At 49.5% G+C, this 24,315-nt stretch overlaps 1 protein-coding gene across 4 annotated transcripts; it reads right to left on the bottom strand.

The window, feature by feature from the left end:
• Positions 1–689: 689 nt before the first annotated feature.
• On the bottom strand, positions 690–23,014 carry LOC149852723 (C-type lectin domain family 2 member D-like). Of its 4 annotated transcripts, none has more exons than XM_090029826.1 (8): positions 22,849–23,013; positions 19,138–19,545; positions 17,156–17,178; positions 14,433–14,539; positions 13,688–13,795; positions 6,643–6,830; positions 4,517–4,617; positions 690–1,684 (listed from the first exon to the last, which is right to left on the bottom strand). In XM_090029826.1, the coding sequence occupies exons 2-8, from the start codon at positions 19,297–19,299 to the stop codon at positions 1,528–1,530; spliced, it is 846 nt and encodes a 281-aa protein (XP_089885952.1). In that variant the 5' UTR covers positions 19,300–19,545; positions 22,849–23,013; the 3' UTR covers positions 690–1,527. The 4 variants fall into 4 exon arrangements, with proteins under 4 accessions (XP_089885952.1, XP_089885953.1, XP_089885955.1 ...); XM_090029827.1 differs by having other exon boundaries at positions 19,138–19,542; XM_090029829.1 differs by having other exon boundaries at positions 690–1,681; positions 22,849–23,012.
• Positions 23,015–24,315: the final 1,301 nt, after the last annotated feature.

Genomic DNA, 24,315 nt, shown 5'->3' with positions numbered 1-24,315 from the left:
CACTATTCAAACTGTCCTTTCTTCTGCTATGTTGCTCTCTGTTAGCCATCCCTAGCAATGTTTCTCTTCCATTTCAAGAGCCCTGCAGCCTGTTTGTAGGTCTAGCTAAAAACCTTAGTTCAGGGGTGGCAATTTGAACTCAGCTGAGGAAATAAGTAGCAGCAAAGTGTTGGATGCAGTGTCCAGTTGCTCAAGAAGGCTAGATTTTGTGTTATGAATCTGAAATAAGCCATGTGCTTATGTGGATAGTGAAAGAACTATAATGACTACAGGACAAATGGCACAAAATGGTTTGACTATTTGTGCCTAGTTTGTGTTTTTTAAGCTTTATATATAATCTAGCAAGTTAACACAGTTCCAGTAAAGTGATATTTATTCCAATAAATACATTCGAATAAAGTTTTGCCTCAATCTTAAGCCAAATAACATGGTGCTGGCCCCTAGCATATTAGTAAATCTTCTAGTTTCTCTTTAGCTGGAGAAAAAATTATGTTGCGTTATATGTGTTGATGTACTGCACCATCTGCACCCCCCTCTTGAAAATCTTAGAGTCACCCATGGGGATACTTAACATCTAAACTGCATGCTTGGTTTTTGTCCATCTATATATCTCTTTTTTTTTTGCTGAAAACTCTGATTTTGGTGGGAAATTATAGAGTTTTAGTTAACAAAAACCCACATACATGGAACCCAGTATATTGCTTTTAATTTGGAAATGCCGCTGTGGTTCTCCATGAGAGGGGTTGTTGGGATGTCTCTGGCTACTGCCCTCCTCGTTGGGAGTAGCTGGACTCTTAACTTCGAGAAAGCAATGGCTGCTGAGAAAGGAGAATCTGGGCCTGGTGGGAAATATAGTCTGGCCCATGAAATGTGATTTAGAGAGGAAGAAGCGGAGATACTGTTCCTGTGAGATGCCACCACTGTGGAGTCTTCAGCTCGGTTGGGTCCCTGTCTTGGGGGATGTAGGTTAGATAGGACAATGAAGTAATGCTGGCCTGCCCTGGAAAGCATTTACTAGGAAAATATTCCTGCCCATTGTTAGTGTCTTTGTCCAAGCATGCTTCCCTTCCTTCCCAACCTGCTGCTCTTTGGTTAATGCCAGCGAAGGGGCAGGAAGCATCTCTTGTATGAAAGAAAGGCCACGTAGAAGGACAGACATGCCTATTCCTCACAAACCTGCTTCTCCTCTGGGGTTTTATTGCTTTGCATTGCAATGTGAAGCCGAAATACTAAACCAGGGGAGTCCCTGGGGACCCACTGAGGTCCCTTGTTCCAGAGAATCGCACTGATGACTGGTTCTAACTCATCAGTGCCTTGGAGAAGGTGGGAATCTCTCAGCAGGGTCCTGGCTTGTCTTGTAGCCCTGAAGGTGATGGATGGATGAGCCTTCTTGATTGGGATGTCTAGAGGGAACAACGTGTCTTGCGTAGTACACTACAAAGCTTTGCACTGGGGTCACCAAACAGTGAGGAGCGTGGGACTTCACTGAGTTGTTTCTGGGTCCCAGGCTTAAGCGTGGAGGTCCTCCTAGTATCTCAGGGCCCTTTCGTTAGGGTCCATCTGTCTTCTAGCTGGCTCCACAACTTTTCCACAGACCCACCTCCTCTCGGTGCTACACATCGCGCTGTCCACACTGCTGGCAGTGAGGTAGGCACAGGACCCCACTCCGTTCACTTCAAAGCTGCTGTGGAGAGCAAGAGAGCAGTTATTTCCAGGCTCCACCATAGGGCTGCAGAGGAAAAGCGGGGCAGAAATGGGTGCCTTGGTGGTGGGAGGTGGGTTGGTTTCAACCCAGACCTGCTCAGATCAGATGAACACAGCCCTTAGAGCAGGTTCCTGTGGGCAGTGGGGATAAATTTACTCCCATGTTTTTGATATTTTAAGATCAAGACCCTGGGGGGTTTAAACTGGAAGATGTTAGAGTCAAAGCCATGTTCTGTGGATCATTGTAGGGGGAATTGGGTTCTGTAGATGCATGATATATTTACTTCAGAACAATTTACCTTGGATTTGACTCTGCTTTAAATTTACAGTGTGTTTTGCATACCCCACACATACACACACACACACCTTTCCCTCAAAACCAGCTCCTCCACCAAACTCGGATTTGTGTCTTAAATGGGAAAGCTGACTTTTCTGTCCATAGTGGAAGCACACTGCTCTGATTTCCACCCCCAAACCAACTACGCAGCAGAAAGGGGGGCATTTCTACTCTGGCAGCCGAGGGAGTTGACTGAATTCATGGCTCATTGTTCTTCACTCCACAGGTGTTGATGATCATCTCTCCTTTTAAAATGGTCTTGAAGTTCCACTAATCAAACTAATCCTTCGTCTGGCAACATTGCTGCTTGTTGGCTGCTCCTGGTCTCTCTTCTCCTGTTCCACAGTCTTGCAGACATTTTAGCTCCATCACTGCTCTACTATGGAAAAAACCCTTTTTTCCCCTTCACTTTGCCTGTCAAAAACAAAGCGTGTGTCTTCCTGGAAGCATGTCATGGTTTCCCCAAACCACCAGCATTTACAGAAGATGGCCACTAGGTAGCAGGAACAGGTTTCCACGGAGCACATGGCTTACCTAGAAGACCACCCCGATGGTCCCTGACATGTGAGATGTAAACCAGCTTTAATTTTTTCTGATCCTGAGGAAGGGCAAGGGAACCTGAAAGCTTGCAGAAAAAGATCATTTTTTTTAGATCGATTTCTTAGTTGGTCTAATAAAAGGTATCATTGCAGAACCAACGGTTGTAGAGTTTTGCATTTCTTTTTGTCTTAGAACAATGCAGCTACCAAATACATCCCTGTAGACCAGCTAGAGCAACAAAGAGTCTGCGGGGCTGTGAAATAGAAGAGAGACATTCCCAAAAAAGGCTGACAGACAGCAACACTGCAGAAGAAAGGATAGTTTGAATAGTGGAAGATCAAGTCCATTAAAAAGAAGAGAGGATCATTCACACTGGTGGAGTGAAGAGAAATTAGCAAGAATTGGGGAGATGATAAGCCATGAAGCCAATGGACTGTCTCACCACTGCCTGAACAGAAAGGCCACTACCTCTCCCAGGCAGTTGGTTTTAAACTTCGAGTGGAGCAGGAATGAAAGGGTGTTACATGTGCACAACTGCATCCCCCTGGATCTGCCCTGTTATACCAGCATAACTCTCTCTGTCATGTATTTACCTCTGACTTTCTCCAAAGTAACTTCATGCCAGGGAAGTGCTAAGTGTTTCTCTTAGCCTCCAGAATACCTGGAGCATCCTTGGAATCTACTCTGCCCTGTATTTACCACATGTTCTCACATACTACATGCATGTTTCCCCCTCCAGAATCAGTCCTCCAGAATTGGGGGTGCATGTTTCAAATGAGGAAGCTAATTTTCCGTCAGTGGAATAGAAGCATGGAGACGCTGCGCTCTCGTGGCTGCTAAAATGACCATCACTGCTCTGTGGCCTGGCAAGTAGAGGAGTAAAGTTCAGTGTTAAGTCTTCCAGTCACTAAGACAGGAGTGCTCAACCTCCAGCCCATGGGTCAGATTCAGTCCATGACATAGGGCTTCCCATGGGTCTAGAAATTTGGTGGTGGGGGATCAGTAGCATTGCTCCCCTTCTGCCCAATCTCTGCACCCATTGGGAGCCCCAAGTCCTGCAAGCTGGATCTGGCACCCAATCCCAGCAGACAGGGCTGGGTGGGGCAGGGGTGGTACTGGGCCACAGGACTTAGTTCTGTGGCTGAGAGAAGCTGGCACCAGACCCCTAGGGCCCCATCCTGGTGTGTGGGGGTGGTGCCAGGCCCCTATGATCTAATCCTAGCACATGGGGGTTATGAGAGGCTGGTGCCAGGCCTCTGAGATCCAATCCTGGTGCTTGGGGATGGTGCCAGGCCCCTGTGACCCAATCCTAGCACACAGAGGCATGAAGCAGTGGTACCAGGCCCATGATACCCAATCGTGGCACACTGCGGGGGGGTGGGGCAATGCCACCAGGTCCCAGGGCCAGGTCTAGCCTGCACAGATGGGCCCCATACCACTCACCTGGTCCATGGGGCCAAAATCTTGAGCAACCTGTATACTAACAAAATAGCAGAAGTTTTTGGCTGAGTGGACAAAAGGTGCTGCCAATTCTTTAACAGTCATAAGAGGGTTAACACTGGAGCTGGTGCCTGAAGCAGCCAGTGAACTGGCTGAGGGAAAGGAAACCCTGACTCTAACATTCCTTTTTCCTACCTTCTGTGTTTCCTAGCAAAAACAAGGCATGGGTCTTATCTGGGGGTGACTGTGCTACTAGAAAATATAGTACTCTGGAGTGACCATGTGTCCTGTGCCCTCAGTAATGGTCTCCCGGGGCCGTGCGCTCAAACTTTAAACGGAGGTTTTCAAGTCAGGCAGGTACCATACCCACGTGACCACAAGAAGGCAGATTAAGCCCATCCTCCAGTGCCTTCCCACAATACTTCTCCCAGGTGCCCAGGCACTGAGATGAGCCTCTCTCAATGTCCCCAAAAAGGATGGTGGAAAGGGACTCACGAGTGGTTGAATTCAGCACCGTTCACCCATCTCCAAGGCTGGCCTGGATCCCTTCGGAGTCCGATCCAGTGATTAGAAGGGCCTGCCCGGTGCACGGCGGCCTGTGGATTGGAAACCAAAGAGAACAATATGTCACACCCATCCATCTCCCCACACTCCTAAATCTAGGTTGACCCAGCCATAGGATTTGACTTATTACTGCCATGAGTGGTGTGGAGAGGTGCCATCAGGTGTGGACAGTCACAGCCCTCTTTGACGCTTCTCCAGGCTGTGGACGGAAGAAATACTGACCCAGTTCTGGACTCCACACCTCAAAAAGGATACAGGAGAACTAGGGAAGGTCCAGAGAAGGACAACAAGTATGATGAGTGTCATGGAGGGGCTTCCCTATGAAGAGAGACTAAAGAGGCCAGGCCCATTCAGTCTAGAAAAGAGGTGCTTGAGGAGGACATGTGAAGGTTTTACCAAATACTAAATGGCAAAGAGCAAGTCAATAGGGATTTATTCTTGGCTCTCTCCCATTACAAGAACTAGAGGTCCCAATGTGAAAGTAGTAGGGAAAACATTGAAAACGAATATGCAGAAGCTCTTTTTAACCCAGCAGGTCATTACAGTGTGGGACTTACTGCCCCCAAATGTTGTGGAAGCGGAGAGTTTAGCCAGATTCACATATTTGAAGATTGCTCTCGCACCCACTCCTAAGCACCTTTTCTACCAGCTGAACATGCCCAGATCAGTCAGCCTCCCCTCATATGACTTGCCTTCCACGCCTTTGATCTTTTTTGTCTAGATCCTCTCTGATTTTCCCAAGTCCCTTTTTAAAATCTGGAGCCCAAAACTACACACAATCCTCTAGATGAGGCTGGACCAGGGTCAAGAAGAGAGGACCTATCATCTCCTGTGCCTTGCACCTAGTGCTCCTATTGATGCAGCTCAAAACCACATTTGTCTTTTGTGTGGCTACATCCCACTGCAGACTCATACTGAGCCTGTGATCTACCAGGATTTGCAGAAATTAAGCCCTTTTATGTCATAAGAGTAATTTGGGGGCAGACAACCAACCATCCAAGGCAGGGGTTGTCAACCAGGGGTACATGTACCCCTAGGGGTACTTAGAAAGGTGATAGGGAATATGTGCAGGCAGGCAGGGATGGAGCAGGGAGTGGGGGAAAGGGCAGTGGCGCCCCTCTGAGGACAGATGTGGGGCAGAGGGGTCGCACATGGCAGCTGCTGCCACCACCCACCACCCCACGCCGCCACCTCCCAGGAGCAGGACAGGGGCGGGGGGTGGGGTGAGAGCAGCAGCGCCCCCTGTGGGCTGCACAGGTGCTGCCCGGCCAGCAGCTCTGTGGCTGATAACAGGCAGTGCGCGATTGGCCGGGCCCGAGGCCCATTAGCACCCCACAGATCTGCATGTGCAACCAGCCATGGGAAAGTAGGTCCCAGCAGCAGCACGAGGCAATGGGTGGCAGTGGCACCATGGGGTGGTGGGTGGTGGCAGCAGCATGGGGCGGCGGGTGGCAGTGGTAGCCACTGTGTACAAGCCCCCCTCCCCCCCACATGGGAGCCCCCCCCACATGCAAGCACTGCCCCCGCCCCTAGAGTCCCGCTACCGCCACCAGAAGGACTACACTTAAACAAGGTAAAAAAACCCTGATCCAAGGTATTCGATAGCTTAGAGCTCAGCCATTGGGTCTGAAGGCTGCAGTTATTAAAAATAATTGTGTAGATAGATGGACAGATAAGTTTTAACTCAACCTCCTGAGGTCTGGAGCTCCCTGATTTTTTTGGGGTGGCCAGTGCTGATGCTAGGGTCTTACTTGGGGGCATCGTTTTGGGGGCATCATTCCACCTACGCTTCATAGGCCTAGCTCACTTTGGTCCACCATGTTTCCCATGATGCTTTGCAGTCTTCTGTCTCAGGGAGGGGCACCTCATGGTAGATCCTGGACTGGGATCCAGCTGGCTAGGGGAGGGATGGGGCTTTGGGCACAGGCAGATCTTGGAAGGGCCCCCACTATTGTCTATGTGCCCAGAAGGCTGTGGGACCCTCTCATGCCCATCCATGGCCTCTCTTACTCCCACCCCACCCTGTTGCAAGGGCACAGAATCAATGGCATCCTCACCAGAGCCTCCAAGCTACTGGCCACCGCCAAGGAGGCACCATGGGAAAAGCAGTGGTCTTGGCTGAGGTCCCAGCTCTTTTCCTCCTCAGAGAGGTAGTAGCAGTTCCCCAGGGATGCAATCCAGCCTGGGGGGCAGCAGGGGGCTATGGAGGGCCTTGGCTCAGCTGGCTTATTGCTCCCGGATGCTCCTGAGAAGAAGAAAGTGCAGCATTAAGTGTATTGTGTGTCGGCCCCTTGCTCCCATCATCAGAGGGGACAGAGAAGCTTGCCTTCCCCAGCGGCTGGACCCAGTTGGTCTGACCTCTGTCTCTTTTCCAGGCTGCATCAGCCTGTTCTTCTGGAGCCTGGAATGGTTCTTGCACAAGAGGGGTGCAAGTTGTGCACTCGCACCCCTCTTTGACTCCTGCTTTACCCAAACTTTAAAACCAACTGCCTGGGAGAAGCATCAGCCTTTCTATTCATGCACTGCTGAGGGAGTCCATTGACTTCATTGTTCACTGTCATTTCCCTGATTCCTGCTAATCTCTCTCCACTCCACAGGTGTGAACAAACCTCTCTCCTTTTCAATGCCCTCAATCTTCCACTATTCAAACTAGTCTGTCTTCTGCAATTTTGCTTTCTGGTGAAGTCTCTGTTCTATTTCACAGCCCTGCAGACTGTAGCTCTAGCTAAAAACCTTCGCTCAGGGGTGGTTATATGAGCTCAGGAGTAGAAATGTCTGACAGTGAAAATTGAAGGCATTGTCAAGACATTCAAGAAGGGTAGATTTTATTTTGTAAATCTTAGTAAGAGAAGTCCATTTAACCATAATGACTACAGGATGAATGACATGATATCTTTGGACTACTTTGACTATATTTTCTCCTGAGCTTTATATACAATGTAAATTGCTAGGATCACTGGCGATGCATAGGGGATGCACGCGAGTGCACATGCACCTCCTGAGATTGGTTGCTACTGACGCTGCCGGCAGCATCTGCAGCCGGTCGCCGATCACCCCTCGGAGCTCGCCACCCCCTCCCCACTTTGCCGCTGACACTGCCACAGCCGCCTGCAGGCAGTCCCCGCTCGGCCTGCCCTCGCAGCTGACATCACCGTTCTTACCTGCAGGTAGTCCCTGCTCACTGCTGCCACCACCTGTGCATGGCTGCCGTGCCCCTCCAGCCTTGGGAGGCACGAGGTCATGGTTAGGACTATATATAATCCAGTTCACATTCCAAGAACTGGGTCATGAATTCAATAGCGAACTAGCTGAGGCCACACACTCCCAATGCACGATTGTCATGGGGGACTTCAACTTCCCCGACATCCACTGGGAAGAGCACATGGCCAAATCTGACCGGTCACGTAGCTTTCTCACCTGTGTGGATGACCTTTACCTAAAACAGGAGGTCTATGGCCTGACTATGGGAGAGGCATTGCTGAATCTGGTTCTGGCCAAAGGGGATGACCTGGTGAGCAATCTGAGGATTGAGGGGAAGCTTGGTGACAGTGACCATGAACTGATCACCTTCTCCATTCAACACAGGGTGGGCAAATCCCTCAGTAAAACAGAAATCCTCAACTTTGGGAAGGCTGACTTTCGAAAACTCAAGAGACTGGTCAGTCAGGCACTTATAGATTGGGTAGGGGAGTCCAGAAAGAATGGTTATTCCTTAAGAACTCAATCCTAGAAGTGCAAGGGGAGTCCACCCGTCCCACAGGAAATACAGTCAGGGAGCAGGGAAGCCTCTTTGGCTAAATAGGGAACCGTTGGACCTCCTGAAACTTAAAAGAGAAGCCCACAGCAAATAGAAAATGGGAACCGTCACCAAGGAAGACTACTTAGCACTTGCTCACATCTGTAGAAGGCAGTTCAGAAAAGCCAAGGCAGAAACTGAACTCAGACTAGCCGTCAGAATCAAGGACAACAAAAAGCCCTTCTTCAGATATGTGGGAAGTAGGAAAAAGAACAAAGGCAACATTGGACCCCTGTGAGATAAAGTGGAGCAGTTGACTTGTGATGCCCAAGGCCAATCTTCTAAAACAATACTTTGCATCCATTTTCCACCCACCCAAAGGGGTCACACTGTCAGAAAGGACGCACAACTTCTGGGAGTGGGAGATAGGCCCACAATTGGCATAGATCAGGTGAGGGAACACCTCGAAAGGCTGGATGTCCGTAAGTCCGCAAGCCCAGACAGAATGTACCTGAGAGTCTTGAGAAGATGGCGGACATCATAGCCCTATGGTAAAGATATTTGAGAACTTGTGGCAGTTGGGTGAAGTGCTGCAAGACCGGAAAAGAGCCAACGTGGTCCCCGTTTTCAAAAAAGGAGGGAAGGAAGATCCAGGGAACTACAGGCCGATCAGCCTGATGTCCATCCCTAGGAAGATCCTGGAGAAAATCATCAAGGGATCCATCAGCATCAAGCTAATGGAAGGCAACTTTTGGAATGCCAGTCAAACATGGCTTTGTCGCCGGAAGGTCTTGCCTGACCAACCTCATCACCTTCTACGGCCAGGTGATTCATTGCCTCAATAAGGGAACTGAGGTTGATGTTATATACCTGGATTTCAAGAAAGCCCTTGACTTGGTCTCCCATGATGTCCTCATGGTTAAGCTGGGGAACTGCGGCCTCGACCCTCTCACAGTCCAATGGCTGGGGAACTGGCTCTGGGGTCGGACCCAATGAGTTATGGTTGATGGGAGTGAATCAACGTGGCTCAGGGTGACCAGTGGAGTCCCTCAGGGCTCAGTTCTCGGGCCAGCACTCTTCAAAATTTTCATTAATGATCTGGATTTGGGTGTCATATGTGGACTGGTAAAGTTTGCAGACAACACTAAACTATGGGGGAAGATGGCCACACTAGGGGGAACCGCTATTGCCCCCTTTGTGCACAGTGGCCCTGCCCTACCCACCTGCCACTCTTGGGGCACACAGCCCCACTAGGGGTAATGCCTTGCTGGACCTGGTCCTGGCCATGGGGGATGACCTGGTGAAGGGACTGCAGGTCCTTGACCACCTGGGCAATAGTGATCATCACCTGCTGGAACTCACTATCCGGCACAGGGTCTCAAGGGCTTATAGCAAAACTAAAGCCCTTGACTTCAGAAGGGCCAAATTCAGTGAGCTTCGGAGACTAGTGGGGCAGGCACTGAGGGCCCAGAAGGTAGAGATGGGAGTTCAAGGGGGCGATCCTCCGGGCCAAAAGGGTAACAGTCCCTGAGAGAAGTAAGGGGCGTAAAAGTGCTCAGAAACCCCCTTGGCTCAGCAAGGGCATTCAGTAACACCCAAGGACTAAAAGGCGGCATACAAGCAGTGGAAGGGAGGAGCTGTCACCAAGGAGGAGTACTCCTCCTCGCCCGGGAGGGTAGGAGGGCTATTAGGAAGGCCAAGACAGAGATGGTACTCTGGCTAGCATCCAGGATTAAGGACAACAAAAAGTCCTTTTTCAAGTACATTGGGAGCAAGAAGAGGGCACCAGGCAATGTAGGGCCCCTGTAAGATGCAAACGGTAATCTTGTGGCTATGCCAGACAAGAAAGGTGATATTTTTAAGAGTTTCTTTGCCTCTGTTTTCTTGAACAGGGACCAGGACATCCCTCCTGCCAGAGGTAGGGACAATCTTGGGGATAGCTCTGTCTTGGGTCAGTGCAGATGTAGTTAGGGATCTCCTGAAAGGGCTGGACATTTTTAAATCTGCAGATCCAGATGCCCTCCACCCAAGGGTGTTGAGGGAGCTGGCAGGGGTCATCACGGAGCCCTTGGCCTGGCTGTATGAGCATTCGTGGTCATCTGGCCAGGTGCCGGGGGATTGGAAACTGGCTAATGTGGTCCCGATTTTCAAGAAAGGGAGGAGGGAGGACCTAGGTAACTATAGGCCTGTAAGCCTCACCTGGGTGCTCGGGAAGATCTCGGAGAGGATCATCCAGGAGCACATCTGTGGGGGGCAGCAGGGGAGATCGTGCTTGGGGCAACCAGCATGGGTTCATCAAAGGCAGGTCCTGCCTGACCAACCTGGTTGCCTTTTATGACCAGGTGACTAAATCCTCAGATGATGGTGTCGCCGTGGACGTAGTCTTTCTAGACTTTAAGAAGGCCTTTGACGCTGTCTCTCACCCTATCCTCATCAATAAATTAAGCAATTGTGGCATTGATGCCTACACAGTTGGATGGGTAAAAAACTGGCTGATGGGGCACACCCAGAGAGTAGTGGTGGATGGGTCGTACTCAACCTGGTGAGATATGAGCAGTGGGGTCCCCCAGGGCTCGGTCCTCAGGCCCGCGCTGCTTAACATCTTCATCAGTGACTTGGACGAGGGGGTGGAAAGCACGCTGTCCAAGTCTGCTGATGACACTAAGATGTGGGATGAGGTGGACACACTTGAAGGGAGAGAGAGGCTGCAACTAGATTTAGACAGACTACAAAAGTGGGCAGTCGAGAATAGGAACCCACAGCGCACACACAGGCTGGGGAGCTCCCTCTTGAGAGCACAGAGGCAGAAAGGGATCTTGGAGTCATTATTGACTCCCAGGTGAACATGAGCCGCCAATGCCAGACCGCAGCCAGCAAGGCCAGCCAGACTTTGTCATGCATCCACAGATGCCTCCCCCACTGTGCGACACTGGTCAGGCCGCAGCTGGAGTCCTGCATCCAGTTCTGGGCGCCGCACTTCAGGAGGGATGTGGGCACCCTGGAGAGGGTCCAGAGGAGGCCACTCACATGGTCAGGGGCAGTAGGACAGGCCCTATGAGGAGAGACTGAGGGACCTGAGCCTGTTCAGCCTCAGCAAGAGGAGGCTGAGGGGGGACCTGGGGGCTGCCTACAAACTCATCAGGGGAGATCAACAGCAAATAGGTCGAGCCCTTTTCTCCACCGCACCACCTGGGGTGACGAGGAGCAATTGTAATCAGCTGATGGAGAATAGGTATAGGTTAGAGATCAGGAGGCAATATTTAACAATTAGGGTGGCCAAAATCTGGAACCAACTTCCCAGGGAAGTGGTCCTCGCCCCTCCCTTGGGCAAATTCAAGAGGCGGTTGGATGCTCGTCTGTCTGGGGTCTTGTGAACCCAGCATTCATTCCTGCCTGTGGCAGGGGGTCAGGCCAGATGATCTGTTCAGGTCCCTCCTGACCCTAGCTACTATGAAACTATGAAACTAGAAGAAACTAGAAGACAGACTGGGGATACAAGCCTACAGGGGCACACTCGTAAGGTGGACAAACCATAATCTGATGGCATTTAACACAGAGAAATGCAGGGTGCTCCATCTTGGGAGGAACAACCAGCATTGTACTTATAGGCTTGACAGTGCTGTGCTCACTAGCACCACAACCAAAAGAGACTTGGGGGTCTTGACTGACCACAAGATGAACATGAGCCACCAATGCAATGCTGTGGCCAGCAAAGCGAACCAAACTCTAGCATGCATCCATTAATGCATGTCTAGCAAAACCAGGTTTGTCATCCTCCCACTCTACTTGGCCTTGGTGGGCCGCCGCTGGAGTACTGTGTCCACTTTTGGGCCCCCCAGTTCAGGAGGTATGTGGATCAGCTCAAGAGAGTCCAGAGGAGAGCCAGCCATATGATCAAAGACTAGGAGAGCAAACCTTACAAGGAGACGCTGAGGGACTTGGGACTCTTCAGCCTACAGAAGATTCAGGGGGGACCTGGTGGCAGCCTATAAGTACATAAGGGGGTGCATCAGGATCTGGGAGAACAGTTGTTCACCAGGGCTCCCCAGCGAATAACAAGGTCCAACGGCCACAAACTCCTAGAAGGGCAATTTAGATTGAACATAAGGAAAAACTTCTTCACAGTCCAAGTGTCCCGGGTTTGGAACAGACTCCCCCTGAAAGTGGTGCAAGCACCTACTCTGGACTCATTCAAAAGGCATTTGGATGTGTTTCTTGCTGGGATCGTTTGATCCCCGCAGACTTCCTGCCAATGGCGAGGGGGGGTTCAACTTGATGATCTCATGAGGTCCCTTCCAGCCCCTAATGTCTATGAAATCTATGAAATTATATTTGTTTTTGCTTTGATTTTAAATAGAATACTATAGCGCTGGCCTCCTCGTGTATTAGTTAAGCATCAAGTCTCCTTTTCACTGGGGAAATTGGATTGTGTTTTATGCGATGATGTGCCACCCCATCTGCACCCACCCTTTCTATATTCTGGATCCACCCAGGTTTCCTGTCTTGCCTGCAGATACCGGCAAGATTTTTCAACCTCAGGTTTTTTCTTAGCAGAAGGAGAAATGCAGGTGGGTCAACACTGAAACCCAGCGTAAGCTGGCATCAGTTTAACTGAAATATTTTGTTTCCACAACACAGGACCATATGTGGACCTAGGATTTTGAAAAGGGGAGTGCAGATGGTGGGGTACATCAGCATGATCATTTTCTGTAACCTAAGAGAAATGAGGAAATTTACTCATATAGCACTCCAGGCTGACAATTTTAACTCAGGTGAAAAAAATGAGTAATAGTGAAGAGATGGATGCAGTGTCCAGATGCTCAACAAGGCTGGATTTTGTGTCATTAATCTGAAATTAGCAATGTGCATTTAACTACAGTGACTGCAGGACTAATGACACATAATCTTTTGACTATTTTTGCCTAGTTTGTTGTGTTTTTTAAAAGTAACATATTATCTAACCAATTAGTGCACATTCTAATAAAGTTGTACGTAGTTGTGCCTTGATCTTAAGCTGAATAATATCATGCTTGAACAGGTTGGACAGAGTTGATCCTGACTAAAGCAGGGGGTGGACTAGATATGACTCTGGAGGTCCTTTCCAGCCTGACTTCTCTATGATTGGATGATCTGCACCCCACTTTTCAAAATCCTAGATTCGCCTGTCTGTGTGCATGCTATTCAAGGACACGTTTGAGGGGCATCTCTAGCTAGAAAGATGTGAGGGGTATTCAACCCTTTGGCAAATCTTTAAGAGGTCAGGAACTAGGTTGTGCTTTTATGGAAGAGGAGAGATGAATCAGGGAAGATGAAACTGGGTAGAGAGGCTTTAGAGATGGGCCTGGCCCAGATCCTGACTCACTCACTCGTAAAAACAAATATAGTCGCGCCCAGTCCGCCAATAGCGATGAGGAAGATGACCAGGATGGTCCATACCAGAAACCTCTGCATCTTGAAGCCTGATGGGCTGTTCTCTGAAGTGGGTGAAAGGAAGAAACAAGCATTAACATTCTTTGGGCATAAAGTCCCGTCTGTTCCCCCAACGAAGTGACGAGAGATGTGGGGTGTGAGGCATCTGAAGGGGATGTGACTTATTGAAAAACAAGGCACCCTTTAAACTTCAGGGCATCTGGGAGGGATCCTTAATTCCTCCTTAAAATCACCCTCCAGGGTTTTCACATGGGTGTGGGGTGTCAGGTGGATACGGTGCTAGTCAAAGAAGAAATGGGAGGAATGCAGCGTTCCTGTTGGAAAACCCCTTGTGGTCTATCACCCCTGGGATAGAAGAGGACACAGTAGGGCCTCAGAGATGGAGCCTTGTACTGGGGAGAGCAGGGCCTATTCCCAAATCTTCTAGGTGACTTCAGAAAAGTTGCTTTCTCTTCTCTGTGCCTCAGTTTCCCCACTTGGAAAAAAGGGATTTAGCCACACTGCCCCATACATTTGTGAAGTGCTTTGAAGTCTCCCGATATGAAGTTGCTGGTTGAGAGGTAGATATGAGGCTGTTTGGACATCTCACCACAGTATTTTCAAGTGGGTGGAGATATCTCCCTCCCCAACCCGATCACTGTATTCTAGATGCCCAAACCCCACAGGACGGTTTTCTCTTACCTTTGAGCATGGCTATGTCCTCATCCACAGCTTCCTTGGCCAGCTCAACAATACTCAGATGGCTGTCCACAGCAGAAGATGACCCTGGCCTTGGGAAGGTCTTCTCCCTGCCATGAAACAAAGGACAGTGGTTCATCCACCTGGAGACTCCTCCCATAGTAAGGTGAAAGGAGGGAGCGTGGGGCTGGCTATTGCAGACAGGGAAGGTGTCAGTATTGCCATGGCATTGGAAGATGCTAATGGCTGCTTCTCCAGTTGGGTCTTGGACCTCAAAGACAAGTTGCTGATCTTGTTAGAACCGACTCCTCAGACCTTAAATGCTGGAGGCTGCAAATGGGAGAGCAACAATGGGAAAAAAAACCCTGATCAGACCCAGTTCATGCTCCCTTTCAGCATCCGCTGTCTGACCCTGTGTGACACAGGAGACTGGCCAAAGAGTGGATTCAGGGGGTGCAGTTGTGCAGTTGCACACCCACCTTTGATTCCTGCTTCACCCAACATTTAAAACCAATTGCCTGGAAGGGTCAGCAGTACTGATTTCATGGTTCATTGTCATCTACTTTATTCCTGCGAATCTTTCTTCACTCTACAGGTGCAAACATCCCTCTCTCCTTTTCATTGATCTTGATCTTCCACTATTCAAACTATCCTACCTTCTGCAATGTTGCTGTCTCTTCCCCATTCCTGGTAATGTCTCTTCTGTTTCACAGCCCCACAGACTGTTTGTAGCTCTAGCTAAAAACATTAACTCAGGTGTGGTCATATGATCTCAGGTGTAGAAACCAAGATCGAAGTATTAGAAGCACTGTCAAGACATTCAAGAAAGCAATAGCTTTGGACTATTTTTCACTTAGTTTTTTTATGTTTCTTTTTAAACTTTATACATAATCTAGAAAAGTATTGATAGAATTATATATATCGTATTTCACAGTGTATAAATCAGGTTTCAAATCTCAATTTTTGGGTCTTAAAAATTTAACTTGATCTATACACCATGCCATATAAAAAATCGGGCCTGGGGCTGGGCTTGGCTGGGTTTGCTGCTCAGCTGGCATGGCCCGATCCTCTATGAGCAGGCTCATACCAGTGCCACTCGCAGGGAGTGGTGTCACACCAGCTGAGCGCCAAGCTCATCCCCATCCCCATCCCCATCCCCATCCCCTATAAGTGGTGCTGCCTGGGCCGCACCAACGCTGCTCATAGAGGATGGGGCTGCACCAGCCGAACACCAAGCCCAGCCCCATCCCTATCCCCTGTGAGCAGCGCCAGGCTCATAGGGGATGGGGCTGTGCCACCCAAATGCCAAGCCCAACCCCGTTCCCTGTGAGCGGCCCTGGGCTCACATTCAGCAGTGCTGCTTGCAGGAGAAATGGGCAGGCTCAGTGCTCGGGGGGGCATGGCCCTTGCTCCTGGTGCCGCTCACAGGGGACGGAGATGGGGCCAGGCTCAGCACTTGGCTGATGCGCCCCCATCCCCTGTGAGCAGTGCTGGTGCAGCCCAGGCAGCGCCACTCCCGGGGGATGGGGCCACGTTGGCCAAGTGCTGAGTCCAGCCCCATCCTCATCCCTATCCCTGTCCCCACCCCCTGTGAGTAGTGCCAGGCTCAGTGCCAGGAGCAGGGGACGGGAACAGGGCAGGGCTTGGCACTTGGCTGGGAATGTACCACCTCAGGGGATGGGGACAGGGACGGGGATGGGGATGGGGATGGGGACAGAGAAGGGGACAGGCATGGCACTCAGCTGGCACAGCCCCATCCCCTGCAGCGGCACCAGCAGCACTGCTTGCAGGGGATGGGCCGTGCCAGCCAAGCTAGGCCCCAGCTTATACATACTGCCTATGAAAATCCTTGCTTTTCAAATCAGAAAGCTAGGGGTTGATTTATACACCATGTCGACCTATACACTGTGAAATACAGTAATCTAGTGCACATTCCAGTAGTTATATTTGGTTTTGCTTTGATCTTACACTAAATAATATAGCACTAATCCCCCAACAGATTAGTAAATCTTCTAGTTTCTCTTTAACTGGAGAAAAATGCGTTGTTCTATGTGGTGATATGCTGAACCATTTTCATCTGTCTTTTCATTTTCATCCACCTTTTCAAAATCCTGGATCCTGAATACCATAGCACTAGCTGCCCCCCATCATATTAATAAAGAACCTAATTTCCCTTCAACTGGAGAAAAATATGTGATGGTGTGCTATCACATGTGCACCCCCCTTTTCTAGATCCTAGATCTACCCATGAAGATGGACCTACAGACTGACCCCGTAAATGGCAGCTCTTATGTTCTTCACTGTTTGGTCAAGTTCTCTCTCCTTGAAGCTCAGTGGAAGAAGCAACTAAGTTCCCTCTGTGTGACAGTGAGAGCTACAGGTCAGCATAGGGTCTGCCCAAGGTCTGAGCTATGAGGTAGGCTAGTTTCCTAGCATGGGAGCAGAGGCATTGATTCGACAGCTCCTGTGAGTGCTAGGGGCAGGACTTCCTGGAAGAAAAGTGGGCAGGAGGGAGCAGGGACAGGCATTTTGGGGTTCAGACATGGGCAGACTGAGAATCTGCCCAAGGCTGGGGTTGTAAAGTCCCTTTGGAAAGTTATAGCTGGTGGAAAGGGAGAAGAGCTAGAACATTGCTGAGGGTGGTGGAGGTACCTGAGGGAACTCTTATCAGCTCTTTAAGTCCCTTCCCAGAATAACGAGGGCACAGATTAGATGTGGCCACATACCTGGCTGATGTGTTTCCAGTGACCTAGGAGAGAAGATAAATGGACACAGAATCAACATTCCCTAAATGGCATCTCCCATGTCAAACTCGCAAATGGGTCTTCTGATTTTGGAGGACTAGGGTAACTTATCTTGTCCAGGGTGTATGCATGGCGATGACCACCAACATAAGAGGGGATTCAATCAATACCAAAAAAGGGGAGAGATAGGGGATAATATGAATGGCTGAAAATGTTAAGGAACTAGGTTTTGCTTGCAGGTAGGTCGGGCTGGAGGGGACCTCAAGAGATCATCTAGCCCAGCCTTCTGCTCAAAGCAGGATCATTCCTGACTAAACCGTCTCAGCCAAGTGTCTGTCCAACCTGCTCTTGGACATTTCCAAAGATGGAGAGTCCACAACATCTCAAGGCAGGCTGTTCCAATGCTTGTCCACCCTCATGGTTAGGAAGTTCTTCCTCATCTCCAGCCTAAATTTCCCTTGCTGCAGCTTGAGGTCATTGCTCCTAGTCCCATCCCCTACAGCTACAGAGAAATGCCCATCTACATCTCTCTGTCATTGCCCACTGAAGAGTGGTAGTAAATCCCCGCCCACAGTCTTCTCTTCTCCAGAATAAATAACGCTAGTTTTTTCAGCCTTTCCTCATTTGTCTTGTATCTCAGGCTTCGAAACATTTTTGTTGCTCTGTGCTGGATTCTTTCCAATCGGTCATAGATTTCATAGATTTCATAGGCATTAGGGCTGGAAGGGATCACCGGGTACAGCCTTCTGCCCAAAGAGCAGGAAGTCAGCTGGGGTCAGAAGAGCAGACCTTATGAAGAGGGCTGAGAAGCATGGGACTCTTCAGCCTGGAGCGGGGCTTGGTGGCAGCCTATAAGTACATGAGGCTGCGCATCAGGATCTGGGAGAACTTCTATTCACCAGGGCACCCCAAGGGAAGACAAGGTCCAATGGTCCCCCCAGAAGTGGGGCAAACACCTAGTGTGGACACTTTCAAGAAGTGGTTAGATGCTTATCTTGCTGGGGCCATTTAACCCCAGCTGACTTTGGGCCAGGGGACTGGACCAGATGATCTTGCACAGTCCCTTCCAGCCCTAATGTCTCTGAAACCTCTGACAGATTGGAAAGAATCCAGCGCAGAGAAACAAAAACGCTTCGAGGCCTGGGATACAAGACAAATGCGGAAAGGCTGAAAGAACTAGCATTATTTGTTGTCCATCTCCTTCTTGAAGTGTAGGGCACAGAACTGGACCCGGGGGGCCTCATCGGCTTCTGTCTCTTGCTTCTGTCCCCGTGGGCAGGGTGAGGCGGCCTGTGGGAGCCTGTGGGTAGGTGGGCGCTCTGGCCACTCAGAAGCTGGACACCCAAGGGGTGGATACAGAGGGGGTACAGTGGTGCAAATGCACCCCCTTGTTGATTCCTGCTCCACCCACAGGTTAAAGCCAGCTGCCTGGGAGGGGCAGTGGCATTTCTAGTCGGGCCGTGCTGATGGAGTCAATTGACTTAATGACTCATTATAATCTTCCTGATTTCTTCTTCATTCCACAGGGCTTAACGACTCTCTCCTTTATAATCATCTTGACGTTCCACTATTCGAACTATGCTTTGTTCTGCAATGCCACTTTCTGTTAGCTTCAGTCATAAACTGAATAAATATGGCCCTAGGCCCCTAGCATATGAGTAAAGCTTCTCGTGTTTTTGTTTAACTGGTGAAAAATAGGTGTGTTGCGTGTGATGATGAGACACCACACCACCTGCACCCCCCTTTTCTAAATCCTAGATCTGCCTATGGAGAGCCCTGTTCGCTTCAGATTGCAAACTTTTGGAGAAGAAGCCAGCTCTCACTTTGTGTCTGTTTCCTGCCTGTCACAAAGGGACCCTGATCTCAGCTGGGGCTGGGGCTGTCTCTGACTGTGGGTTTTGCCCAGCAGGACCCCACCATGAGTCACTATTTTAAAAGGAACAGCAATGACTGTGGGTCCCTACCGTGCTTCCCATGGCTTCAGCCTCCTCTCTGGGAATCACCATGTGCGACTCGTGCTCTCCGGCGGTTCTACAGACCTTGCAAATGAGGCTTTGATCCTCCACACAGAAGAATGATAGCTCCACGTCATGTATCCTACACACACTGTCTGCTTGCAAAGTCATGTCCTCCGAAGGAAGCCTGTTAGGTCCTCCTGCCCCCGTTTGGTGCTGATGGCTTGACCTGGGGGTTGGTTCCCTCCTAGAAAACGTCTTTAAACCCAAGGTAGATGACTTGATCTTCTATGTTTACCTCCCTTGGCTGATCCACGTGAAAGCTGGGTCTGCCTTTTCACTGGTAACAGCCTTCTTGGCGTGTGCAGAAAGGGTGGCTGTCTTGGAAACGTTCAGAGCTAGCATCTCCCCTGGCTTCTGTGGGAGAGACCTGAGTATGAAGCTGGCCCGTCTATCAGCCCAAAAGGGTTTGGGAGTCATCTCCAGTCCCCAAGTGCTATTTTTGTGGGCTACACACCTGTTAATCTTCTCATCTGGGACTGTGCAGTTGGTATGGGGAAGGGGTGCAATTAGGGACAGACCCAGTGGGGTGCAGTCACAACCTCCCCGCCTCCTTTGACGCCTGCTGCGCCCACACTTTAAACCAACAGCCTGGGAGGAGCAGTGGCATTTCTGTTCTTCTGCTTCTGGAAGCTGCTGGTTTAGCCAGATTCAAAATGGGATTTGGATGTGTCCTTGGAGTTAGGGACACAGCTGCTGAGTCAGAATTTCCTAGATATTAAATGTTGGAGGCTGCAAGTGGGGGAGGAGCAGTGGGAAAAAGCCCCGGTCATGCTGCGTTCACTCTCCCTTCCAGCAACCCCTCTCTGCCGCAGTGACACAAGAGACTGAGCAAGACAGACCTACCATCTGACTTAGTACACGGCAGCTCTGATGTTTTTATGACTCTATTGACTTCATGGCTTCTTCTCATGGCCCTGATTCCTACTAATCTCTCTCCACTCCATCGGTGTTACCGACCCTCTCTCATTTTTAGTGGTCTTGATGATTCACTATTCAGACAATCCTTCCTTTTGAAATGTTCCTGCCTGGCAGCCTTTCTCTGTAATGTTTATCTCCTATTTCACAGCCTTGCAGCCTGTTTTCAGCTGTAGCTAAAAACCTGGACTCAGGTGTGGTCATATGAACTCAGGTGTAGAAATAACTGACTGAAGTACTGGAGGCACTACCAAGATGCTCAGGAAGGCTAGATTTTATTTTGTGAATCTGAATGAGAGACGTGCATTTACTGATAGTGATTCAAGGACTAGCGACACTATATTTTTTGACTCTTTTGCCTAACTTGTGTTTTTTTAAACTTGATATATAATGGAGCACATTGATACAAATCCCACTAGCTGTATGTGTTTTTTCTTTGATCTTAAAGTGGATACTATAGTCCTACCCCCCTAGCATATTTGTAAAGCTTCTAGTTCCTCTTTAACTTGGGAAAAATGTGAACTGTGTTCATGGGGATGGATCTAGGATTTAGGAAAAGGTCAGGGTAGAGGGTGTGTAGCATAATCACATAGAACACAACACATTTTTTCCAGCTAAAAGGAAACATGCATCACTAATACGCTATAATATTCAGTTTGAGATCAAAATAAAAAAAATAACTATTGGCAAGTGCACCAGATGAGCATTTCTCAACCTGTGTGTCGCAGAATATATCCAAAGGGTCTCAAACAAACCTTTAAAATGGATTCTCCTTTAAAGGAGAAAAATGTGGCAAACTGTGGTTTTTCCCTTGCAGGCTGGCAGAGTCCCAGCCTGTAAAGGGCTGCTTGGGGCCCCCCATGCCCCATGCTGGGGTCTGGGGTTGGATTGCAGCAGTTGAGGAGTGATGGGGCACTGGGTCATAACCAGCCACTGATTTTTACAAACAGTTCCTGGTACAAAAACCTTGAGAACCACTACACTAGATTACATGCAATTCTAGCAATAATAATTTGCAAGATTATAGCTTAAGTTTAAAAAGAAACACAAGAAACTGGGTGAGAAACAGTTACAATAGTCCAAAGATCTTGCATCATTAGTTTTGTGGTCATTATAGCTAAATGTGCGTAGCTAATTTCAGATTCATAACAATCCAGCTGCCTTAAGTGCCTTGAAATGCCTCCAATACTTCACTGTCAGGCATTTCTATGCCTGGGTCATATGAGAGCACAAGGAAAGGTTTTGAGCTAGAGCTAGAAAAACAGTGTGTAGCACTGCTCCAAGTTACCAGCTGGGGCATGTCTACATTGGGGTTCTGCAGCCCACGGCGAAGTTTGCAGTGCTGTGGTTTTGCTTCCATGAGCCTGACTAAGAGTTCAACCTCCACCCATGTTGCAATCGCCACTCTTGACGTGCCCTGAATTCTTGTACTATGTATAGCTTTCCTGCCGTCTTGAATACTCGCCTGGGTGAGAGGTACACACACATGGCAAGGAGAATCCGATATGATGCAAGACAGACATGGGTGGACGGGGAGCAATTCGCACGTGACATTCGTGTGCAGAGAAACCAGCCTGGAATTTACCGTATCTTCTTACAAACAACATGTCCCGGGATAAAAGATGCGCCTTGTTTTGAAAGGCAGAAGGAAGGGAAAAAAACAGATCTTTTTTTGTAGTAACTGAATAGCACCAGCACTGGAGCTGAGGCTGTCCTTTGTTCTGCTCCCTATGACCCCTGACACACATTACATGTATCAAACAATGAATGGGCAAATTGTGCAATAAAACTGAGACCAGCTACACATGCAAGGCAATGATCAAAGTGTCCAACCAGCTACAGAGCTAGTGCTTTATAGTGGGTTTCTATCCATCTTGCATCTGAATGTCTGGCAGGGAGTTGAGTCTCATCATTTTTGTTCTAGCCAGCAACCCCTGGCTTGAAATCCCAGCAGGAGCATTAGCACAGCCCAATCCTCACCCCAGCCTGGGCTGCAGCCAACACCCAGTGTTTTGTATTTAAGGAAAAAATAGCTTCAAAAGCAGTTAATCATTAGATTAGATTCAAGGCCTCCCTTGGAGAAAGCTAGCTCTTAGCTTTCACTTATGTTTTGACTATGGAAAATAAATACTAAAGCAATTCTTTTGCTGCAAAGACTTGAAAGATCACAGCCCATCGGACACCATGGATTCTTATGGAAAATCTCTGGGTTTCTCTGCTGAATCCTATGGAGGTCTTTCCACCCCCTAGCACAGCTAGTATGGCATAGCACCCTGCTGCACCTTTAAAAGGGATCTCACAGCCCCCCAAAGGCTCTGTCCATATCCTGCGACTGCATCATCAAAGTTAACAGGCAGGCTGGGGTTTTTTCAAGCAAGCAATTTCTTGGTTAAATAAGGAGCTCTGCAGAGCTGTAGGAGAAGGAAGGAAACCTCCCTACAGAGCTAGTAGTGTCCCACTGTTCCCGTAACTCGTGCCAGCCTGCAACACCCAGCCGCTGCTCACAGATAAAAGCAGTGAAACCCTTCACTGGCATAGCTCCCAGTACATTAGACTGGAAAAAAGCAACAGAGCTTTAAATTAAAGGCTTCGTGCAGTCTGGCTGGGGATCAAGCTAATGCTGTATATAGGGCTTGGGGAGGGGATATCCTAACTTCTCCATGTGTTTCTTTTCCCTGGGCTGCCAGCTGTCTCACTGTGTCTGCAGGGGCGGAAAATCAGAGCAGGAAAGTCTTACTATACCTGGAAAGTCACGGTCTATCCCGGGGCCACGGCAAATCTCAGCCCCACTCCAGGGAGCTGGGACCCCCGTGCTCAGCCCCTCTGAGAGGACACTGTCCGAGCCGCTTGTAGTCAGGAGGGAGTCTGGAAGGAAAGAGGAGGGGGCTTGCGTGAGACGACTGAAATAGCTGGATGGCTCTGGGTGATTAATGTCCCTTTGGCACTGGGGCTCCACTGGCAGCTGCTCCAGCCCCATCTTGGCCCCTAACTCCTGGTCATTTCATGCCAGCATCCCCTCCCCCTGTCCCCCCACACCTGTCCCTCCTGTTGCCCTGCTGTGTTTGACTGCCCCACAGATGGCTTGGGAGAACCAAGAAAGGTTTGAAGGACTGGATCCACCCAGATGAAACACACACACCAGAGGAATACCTGCATTTGTACTAGCAAATAGACAGGGGTGGATCCGGGCAAGAGGTTGAGCACCACTGGTCTAGAGAATTGTGATTCCTTCTACCACGGGATTGCCCAGGCTCCTGGGCTTTGCTGGGTGCCCCCCATCTCCTCTTTTCTGTGCCAGGGGTTTTTGAAGTCTTCCCCCAGGCACTGCGGGTGTTGGCTGTAGCCAAGGCTGGGGAAGGTGACTGGGCTGTGCCAATGCTCCTGCAGGGACCACAGCTGGAGGAGGTTCCTGGTTCGAGGGTCTTGCCCCTCCACTCAGGGTCAGACCAATCACCGTATTTGAGGCCAGGAAGGAAGTTTACCCCATGGTGAGATTGGTGTGGACTTGTGGGGGTTTTGCTTTCCTCTGTAGTGGGGGGTTGTGGCCCTCTACCTGGGATCTCTACATTGGCTACTGCAGTTCTCCTGCTTTAACGGTGGCAATTTCGGGTGCTAGGTCTGTGTTGTATCAAAGTTGACGGTCGTTGACCTAGCACCTGAAGGGACCTCCAGAAGTCATATCTAGCCCAACCCCCTGCTTGAGGCAGGATCAGCCCTGTCCAAACCATCCCAGTTTAGATTTTGCATTTTCCTGGGATGGTTTGGACAGGGCTGATCCTGCCTCGAGGAGGGGATTGGATTAGATATGACTTCTGGAGGTCCCTTCCAGCCCACTTCTCTGTTATTCTCAACCAGGATGCTTTGAGATCATTTCAAGAGCATGAACACCACATTCCCCCAGAGGCTGGGGGAGCACAGTGCAGTCACCACCCCCACCCCCCTTCCTCTTGATTCCTGCTTCACCCAAACTTTAAAACAAACTGCCTGGGAGAGGCAGTGGCATTTCTATCCAGGCAGCACTGAGGGAGTCCATTGACTTCATGGCTTATTCTCATCTCCACAATTCCTGCTAATCTCTTTCCACTCTGCTGGTGTGAATGCCCCTTTTTCCTTTTTAATGTCCTTGATGTTCCACTCTTCAAACCATCCTTTCTTCTGCCATGTTGCTGCCTGTCAACTATTCTTGGAAATATCTCCCTTCTATTTCAC

Source organism: Crocodylus siamensis, chromosome 15, assembly GCF_052110815.1.
Source record: "Crocodylus siamensis isolate JL-2025a chromosome 15, ASM5211081v1, whole genome shotgun sequence".
Taxonomy (NCBI): Eukaryota; Metazoa; Chordata; order Crocodylia; family Crocodylidae; genus Crocodylus; species Crocodylus siamensis.
The sequence above is the reverse complement of the archived record's forward strand: the minus strand, read 5'-3'. Positions and strand labels throughout refer to the sequence as shown.

Bases quoted from the DNA above. Each gene is read 5' to 3' on its own strand.
- LOC149852723 (XM_090029826.1), bottom strand. From the start codon at position 19,299: ATGACTTTGCAAGCAGACAGTGTGTGTAGGATACATGACGTGGAGCTA. The intron at 14,540-17,155 runs GTATGTGGCCAC...GTTTCATGGCAG, and splicing joins ACTGGAAACACATCAGCCAG to GGAGAAGACCTTCCCAAGGC. The intron at 6,831-13,687 runs GTGAGTGAGTCA...TCTTCTTCTCAG, and splicing joins GACTATATTTGTTTTTACGA to GAGCATCCGGGAGCAATAAG.